The sequence below is a fragment of the Arctopsyche grandis genome, chromosome 3 (genome assembly GCF_051622035.1).
Source record: "Arctopsyche grandis isolate Sample6627 chromosome 3, ASM5162203v2, whole genome shotgun sequence".
In the NCBI taxonomy this organism is placed as follows: domain Eukaryota; kingdom Metazoa; phylum Arthropoda; class Insecta; order Trichoptera; family Hydropsychidae; genus Arctopsyche; species Arctopsyche grandis.
In genome coordinates this window covers 16298430-16307190 of record NC_135357.1, presented here as the reverse complement: position 1 = coordinate 16307190, position 8761 = coordinate 16298430, and the positions used below count along the sequence as shown (strand labels likewise).

The 8761-nt window shown below is 32.6% G+C and overlaps 1 protein-coding gene across 1 annotated transcript; it reads right to left on the bottom strand.

Moving 5' to 3' along the window:
• Positions 1 to 5952: 5952 nt before the first annotated feature.
• Positions 5953 to 6781, bottom strand: Osi21 (Osiris 21). Its single transcript, XM_077427873.1, has 4 exons — positions 6608 to 6781; positions 6340 to 6532; positions 6047 to 6266; positions 5953 to 5956 (listed from the first exon to the last, which is right to left on the bottom strand). The coding sequence occupies exons 1-4, from the start codon at positions 6779 to 6781 to the stop codon at positions 5953 to 5955; spliced, it is 591 nt and encodes a 196-aa protein (XP_077283999.1).
• Positions 6782 to 8761: the final 1980 nt, after the last annotated feature.

The following is an 8761-nucleotide window of genomic DNA, read 5'->3' as shown; positions in this document are numbered from 1 at the left end:
TTTATATATTCATACCAGGAAGGCCTAACAGGTAAACCTAATTCGCCTTCCTGGTCAATTACAAAAGAAGCAATAATCATTTAATAAATGAGAAAAAAATCACATGTGCAAAAACACATTTATAAATATGTACACACATATATACATATGTAGGTGTATATATCCATACATGATTTTCGTTCGGTGGCAGCTTTGAAAGGTACGTCAGAAGCACACAAAGGGCTAACCCAGGTGATGACCAGTGCATCATCCTATGTTTGCTCGCCCCCTGCAACCGCACCAGCCAGTCGCCGGCATATTTGCTTATGCAAAGGGGTCGTGAAACTATAGGACTATATAAATGTACACATATCTGCATTATTAACACCTAAGCAGCTAGCAATCAAACGGCGATACAATGCCTTGTCTGGATCCAAATATTCCAGATTGCGGTCCAAAGCGGATTCATATTACTGTTACCTTTATAGACCTGTCTTTAGTGAGTGCGGATCTTATTCCTCGTCAGATCTTGGATACAGGAAGAACCTAATGCGCCACAGTGGACTAGAAACAATAAAAATACAAAATAAAAATACATAAGAATAAAAAGAAGTAAGCAAAAGCAGAAAAAAATGATAAATAACACATAAAAATTAGAATAAGAAAAATACACAATAAAAAATATCAAATAAAAAGAATGAACAGAATACATAGTAGAGGATGTTTTGCATCCATAGCCAGCACTAATATATAGAACCAGCACTAGCACTAATATATAGAATTAAATAGAAAACATTCCCACAAGACCTAAATGGAAGGGAGAAGATCAAAATTCCATTCATACATCACATCAAATTATGAAAATAATGATGAACGCAGGCAATCAGACAAATAAGTTCAAATAATCTCTAATAACCTACACATTTACTGTCTCTCAAATTTGCTGATATTATAAGTATGCTACCCACCCTTTAAAATGTATGCATTTCTCGAAATACTAATACTATAGAATTTGTCCATCTCGATGATACTGTTTGAACATAATTGTTTATAGATATTTGTAATATACTTACAATACCTATGAACAATACAATGTTTGACCATAAATATATAAATAAAAATAAATAACAAAAAGTATTTGCGATGATAATAAGTGTCTGAAATAAATTTAAAAATAATTATTTAATGATGATGTTCTCTTTATGGGGATTAAGTTGCTTAAAAACATTTTTATTAAAAAAAATAGTTGATGCTATGTCCACTACCATTGAATTTGATTTTTTATGGAACGCGTCACATTTTTACATTTTTGGTTTAAAAATTTTGAGGAGACAGGCTTAAAATTTTGTACCAACGCTGATCTAGGACTTGTTACACAGCAATTTTGAAGACTTTATATCAACATTATACTATAAACCAGATACCGGCACACGCCTCCTAATCAACGATAATCCGTTACCTGTATGGTTATAGCCAGTTGTAATAATAACGAGGAAACCTTTCTCGTAATTCATATATAATAATATAATGATCGTCAATATTAAAGTTGAATGTATGTAAATATGTACATATGTACATACCTTGATGATCAACACTGCTCGGAGATATGTATGTTATGAATGATGTTGAAGATATTCGTTTAGTGTTCGAATCATAGTCGGTTTCACAGAAGAACGCACCGCGTTATACGTTGGCCATTGATCAAAATTGATGAATTTCATTTCGAAGATATGGAATGATGGCGTCAATTAAGCCAGGGGAACTCAACCGTTGCGTTGCTTGTGAACTGAACGGGAGCGCAGCTAATAAACGCATGCGACGCTAATCAGGTTACAACGCATTGCGAACCCACATATGTATGTACATACATACATTCGAAACTAGCATCAATGCACTTTGGATTCTAGCAGGTGTGTTAAAAGCCAAGTGCTATACAAATATAGTCAGGTGTTGTCATCCATTGGTTCACGCTCGTATGCTTTAAATATGGAAACCAAGGAATGGACTTCATGGGTAGCTCTTTGCTTGGTAGAAATTATTCAAATTAAATGTACCTATACCACAAAAAAGGTAATCTTAAGTGGTGTGAATATGTTGCGATGAATTAATTATAAAAATAATAAATAATAACAGTTTAATATAATTAATCAGACTAGGAAGAAATTGTGTGGACGTGCTCGTGCTCGTGATTTCCATACGTCATGATATTCATATTCAAGACGTGCTCGTGGTTTCCAGCTGTGATGGGCGTATCCTCATATCATTGTCAATTTACACAATCTTATTATTTCGACAAGTTTCTGTTTCGTTTCTTCAAATATCGGAATCATCGTTATCGATCACTGTCAAACCTATAAAATAAAATAGTAAAATATCACTGAAAACACTCCAGGGGGTGAGCTTTGACCTGGATCGCGACAGTATAGATTAGATGTGCAAACTATCTAAAAAAAAGTCGCGTACCAAAATGTGTGTCTGCATCTTTAGGTTTGTTTATATTATTTAAAGTTATATTTGGTAAGGTATAGGTTTGATTAAAGTTAATAGCATTGACTCCAACATACTATTTATAAATATTCACTATTTCTTGAGTTTGCTATTTTATTTATATTATAAAAGTTTGCTATTATATTTTACATTTAAGTTTTATGAAGTTAAAGCACAAATAATAAAGTGTGAAGTTTTGGCCGCAAATGTTGATTCAGTGTTGATCGGTTTAGATTCAGTGTCAATTTCAACACCACTTGTTCATTTTTCATTTTAGAATTCCAAGATTTATAGTAAATGGTTATCGACCCCTCGACGATGATTATAAGCGACCGTCATTAGCACATGTGATGATACGAGACCTTGACTAGAAAATGCGAAGAAAGTAACTTTATCGACGTGCATATGTAGGTTAACGGTTCTACATAACTTTTACTACCTAACTGCTTACCGCACTTGAAATCATAATATAATAACATGTGTTCAATACATCAAAATTATATTATTCAAATGTACTTTTTGTATCAAAAATTAATTTTATACAAAAAATATAGTTGCAAATTTAAATTTGATCTATATTGTAATTATTTTTGACATCATTTATTTCGGTCTAGTATAGTAAAATACCAGTGACGTACCGTCATTGGACTAAAGGGACTAAGCTAGTCTCCTAAATATTTAAAATATCAACAATTCGATTACAATAAATTCAAATCATTGTCCATATTGATATTGTTCACTCGGATTAACGAAGTTCAGAAAATAGAGTCAAACCTACATTAAATGGAGTCGACCCTAAATTGCTATGGTATGGTCCGCCGCGTCGTTTACTTGCACGACCTCGCTATCTCAACTATGTTCCCTTTGCGGTACTGGCGAATTATATAGAGCGCGCGGAAACATATAACGAGACCTTATTATGTTGCATTCTTGATCGATTGTTCGATAAATTTTTGTAAATAGGTTTTTAAGCTCTTTTTCCTATTATGCTGTACATTAACATTAGAATAATATAATACTATGATTACAAACAAAATTAAATTAAAATTGTAAAATAGAAAATGATTAGTAGATCAGTAGCTATTAAAATAGAAGTAAGACGTATTGTGAACATAATTTAGTAATAATAAAAAGCATTTAAAAATCAAAAATAACTGCATTACCGTAATTTGAAAGTAGATACTTTTTTATTGACCGTTGCGGTATGTATTTTTTTTTTGTCCATACTTAGCCCTCTGTTTTAAAAGTCACGGCACGCCACTGGTGTGTTCATTAAATGTATAAAAAATTCAATAATTTTCAAGTCATAGTACATAAATCAAGTGATAAACAAATTTTATGAAAACAATACCATAAAAGAAGGATTATACGACTGTCAAATTTTCCTGCACAATGTGTGTCTCTTTTTAATTGATTACTCTTATTGCTTTATGATATTGATAATATTTATACACATAAAATTTTGAACAATGCTCCCACTTATACGTATGTGTAATACATGTATATCTCAATTATTAAAAATATATGTTTTTATATTGACTTCACTGCTTTCAAAGTAACATATTACAAAATTAAAACTCGCTTTACTCTTCGGTGACAGTGTGTAAGAACAAATTAGTTGCTTGACCACATTGAAACGTTCAAAAGTGTTTCAGAAGATAAGCACGTATTATAGCCTCCCTGAGCTGGGAGCATTTCCTCCTCTTCCCATCTTGCTCCCTACCCTCTGGCCTGCGGTATCTCCATCATTCATCCGTCCGCGTTTTCCTTGGAAATTAAATCGCGCAAGAAGTGTACGTGATTGGAATGCGCCGCAGCCATCCACTACCACCCACCCACCCACTATACCGCACCCACCTCCTTTCATCCCCGCACAATTTCAACAGTAACTACATTATCTCTTACATGCCGTTGTGAGGACAAATAACCCTTTCTTTCGTTGCCAACTACCATATATTCAACGCATAGTGCATTGTCTTACTCGTGCTCGACCATTCAACCGAAGACCTTTTGTTCGTTTACTTGTATATCTTTAGTTTCTTACTTTCTAATATCATTTAGTTATTATATATCATAATCTGTTTACAGTATTAAAATCGCTATTAAGGTATCCGTGAAACTTTTCAGGGATTTGCATAATGTGCGCATTTAATACCTTGGCCACCCCTCGTGATAGGGTTAAATTTTCCATCTAAACCGTCTCTCTCCAGCTTCCCCTCCATTCATTCTCGATGCAACTTGTACCTAACGAGCTTAATTTGACGAATAACCGTGCTTTACTTGCACTGATACGTGTTTTGTTTTGCAAATTTTGCAAAACTTCCACAGACGACGGATAAATTGAATTAAAGCGCATATGTAGGTACTTTGTTCGGAACATACAATGAATACTGTTGCTTTTAATGACTAATAAACTTAATATAATATGACTATATATAACCATACATACATATGTACATATATCTATGGTAAGATTAAATTAAATATGGTTTTATTTATATATCCTATTCAAATCTTTATTATATTCATTTAAAAGTTGTCGAAAATATTGCAAGCTAATTTGGTGATTTTTTTTTTAGCTTTTACTAATTACACTCATTGAAACGTGTACATATAATGATATTTGAATTTAGTACTTTATTATTTTAGACTTATGTGCATATGTATATACAAAGCCATGCATACATACATACGTATGTAAGTTCAATCATTTTTAAATGGTATTTCATTTTGATTTGCAGTCTAAAATCAGTAATTGCTCTTTTTTTCAATGCATTTACAATTTTTTGTGATATGAAATCTCGAGAAAAGAGAAATTTTTCTCGAGAAATTCTCGAACAGAAACATTTTGTACTACCTATGTATATGCGAATTGTTAAAATTAAAATACAACCGTTCAAATTCATAGTTAATTATAGTAAAAATTATCACAGTTGCAATTTCCATACTACTATATTTTTCTTATTATAACAGTATGTAATTCAATAAATTTGTATGTACTCAGAACAAAGTATAATTTAAGAATCCCAATCATATAAAAAAAATTGAATGTTTTTCTTACATAAATTTTAAATCATTTAAAAATTGTTTTGTTAAAATACGTCTAAAATCAAATTAAAACTCCCGTTATATTTTCACTTAACAGATTTTTTATTAATTACAAAAAAAAACAATATACAAAAGAGACATAAATAAATAAATAAATTATCCTAATAGTAACGATAGCAATAGATTTTGCCGAATCGACAGCACCCAAGCGTTTGCGGTCACCTTTTCTGGTGCAGAAAAGATGACATTGTCATCATCTAATTTGGTTGAATCGATGACGACGACAGTCGTTGCAGTCGTTAATGGTGTTTAGTCGTTGGCAAATCAGACAGCAGTCGATGACATAGTTTGGTCGTAGTAATATCTGTAAGGATCAACTGCTGGCTGTCTCGCTGGACGCACCATGTAGTAGTTTCTCCTATAAATCAATTGTTAAAATTACCTTAAGCATCTATATACATATAACAACATATACTAATACTGTAAAGGATGAAATACACTTTTGGGTAATAGATTCGTGCAATATACGAACCTGTTATGTCCATCAGCGTGAACTTGGAAGGTGGTTTCACCATGACCTCCGTCGTGACTGAAGAGTTTCTTCAAAGCGATGATACCAGCAATGGTCAAAGCCACTTTACTAGCGATCAAAGCTTTACCAGCAATGGCGGCCAAAGTCTTCAAAGCGATACCTCCAACAATGCTCACAGTTGTGAAAGCTCCGAGAAGAAGATACGGCAGAACCTTCTTTCCTATAATAAGCACAAACATAGTGTTTAGCATTTTTATATGGAGCTACTTAAAATTTACTACTTGAAAACTAACCCTTTCCTCTGCCTTGGCTAGCTAAATCCATACTTAAAGTGTGGGTGTTGACCAGTTGCATGAATTTGTTCTTCAATTGAGCGTCCAATTTGTCTTCTCCACTTAATCCTGAAAGGTCTCTGGATTCATTGTTGACTACATGGCTATCGTTCTGCTTAACCAACACCAAACCGTCTGTCAGTTGGATTGAGTCCTGTATCACAAAAAAAACGTTTCATCTGTGCTATCGATAATCTTCTTAATTATATTTAATTGTACTGATTTGAACCTGTTCAACGGCTCTGCTTAGGGCGTTGAGGGCTTTGGACTTGAGGCAAGCAGTCATCTCAGCTTGGGTGCTGCAATCATCGTAGACTTTTTGGATAACAGCGAATTCGGCAGCAGGCCACCAAGAGTCCTCGTCAGACCTGGAGCTTTCTACTTCGTTAGCTTCTACGTCCATCCTGCGTGATCTGCGTGCTCCATTCACTGAGTTCACTGTTTCCTGGTGCGTCTCGGCAATAACCAATAAGCACAGAGCGAAGGCAATCCTCATGATTGGAGTCATCTTGTATTCCAAAATATGTTCTGTTTGCTGTTGTAGTCGATCAGCAACTGACGCATTGGACGCACTGCTTGCCGTATATAAGGTGGTCGGCCATTGAAGATGCCCCGCATCCGGCATTCCGCACCAATTGTTTCATATTTACTCTTACATAACCAGCGTGCACTTGAAATTCGCCGAGAATGAGTTTTCTAAGGCGACTCGAAGCGCATTTCTCCTGACAGAATGCATCGCGGTGCAGTGGCGTGCGAAAAAAGTGCAATTATCGCTTGGTAAGTGCATCGCGTGGCGTATTGCTAGTAGAAATCAAGGCACCGACATACTTGATCGAGGATTGGGTTTGCGATCTCATAGACATTGTCACATGTTCAAAATACAACTAAACTTAAATCTCGAAATGAAGAAAGTGGCATAAGTTCACTTTTCTTAATTTCGAGAATTATTTCGCATATCATTAAATATAATATTTTACGTTTAACAATATTTAAAATTACTCGTGGACTGTAATACGTTTATTCTGCTTTTCCGAGATTCTGGACATATCGAATTAAAAGATATGATAACAATTTGTGAATTAAGTCAAACAGAAATAGTGTTTTTAGAATTGAAAATTGGACTTCCCCCACTTTCAAATATAACGGCTCATATGTTAACATTCACCTAAAAGAGTTTAAAGAAATCACTAGCTAACTGACAGTCTGAAAAAATATAATCATGGACAAACTTTTCCCGTAATTTTCTAGCAATATTACAAATAAAATTAGAATAACCTACACACATACATAAATATACAGATACTAGATACAAGAAGAACTGTTCTACTCGTCTTCTTAGTACTAATTTGTCTATACCGAAGGGTAGAAAAGGATTACCTAAACAAAATCTACTTTAGAAGTTTTAGTTTAAATACATATTATGAACATTTATAAAAATTGATAGGTTTTTGAGCTTTTTATCTTATTAAAGGCAAAGATTTTTGTTAGTATTGTACTTACATACATATACTAACAAAAATAATTGTAAAATATAGAATGATCACTAGATCCGAAACTAATTAATAAAACTAAGATGTATTCTATTGTAATAGAACTAAGATGTGTTTTATTGTAATAGAATTTAGATGTAACATAATTTATAAACAATAAAAAGCATTTCAAAATTATAATCAAATCAATCTTCTTAGTATCTGGTTCAATCCGTCTCTAAAGGCAATTAATCAATAAAATGTATGTACATAGATATCTTTTTAAATACATATTATTTATGCAATAAGCATTTAAAAATTGTTGATATAAAAAAATGTCAACATTTTCAGAATAACTTAGGTACCTACATTTTTGCACATACTAAAATATAATAAGAAATACATACATGGGTAATAATAAACACACATACATACATGCAAAAATACATACATACTACAATTAAAAATGCAGCTATACATTATCTATATGTATAAAATATAAATAAAACTGTATCAAAATAAAGTCAACTTGTAGGTACATATGTATGTAGTTGTAGATAGTATGTAGGTACATATGCAGCTGTAGGTACATATGTACATATGTAGTTGTACATAGTTGTACATACTTGTAGGTAAATCATAGGTACATATACATATGTATGTACATACATACATATCTATGTATATATTGGGTCTAAATATTATAATTTAGGAATTCTAAGGAATAATTTTGCATCAAATCATTCCAAAGGATTTAACTTGAAGAATCAATAAACTGGAGCCTTAAATTCTATATCTAAATATATATATATATATATATATATATATATATATATATATTTAGCAAAAAGTAGATGATTATTTTATACGCATCGAGAGCATTTTTCTAGATGAAATATTTATTGCATTCGATT

Excerpts from the sequence above, each read along its gene's own strand:
- Osi21 (XM_077427873.1), bottom strand. The coding sequence starts at position 6,781 with ATGGACGTAGAAGCTAACGAAGTAGAAAGCTCCAGGTCTGACGAGGAC. Across the intron at positions 6,533-6,607 it reads TAAGCAGAGCCGTTGAACAG|GACTCAATCCAACTGACAGA; the intron begins GTTCAAATCAGT and ends TTTGTGATACAG. Across the intron at positions 6,267-6,339 it reads TAGCCAAGGCAGAGGAAAGG|GAAAGAAGGTTCTGCCGTAT; the intron begins GTTAGTTTTCAA and ends TGCTTATTATAG.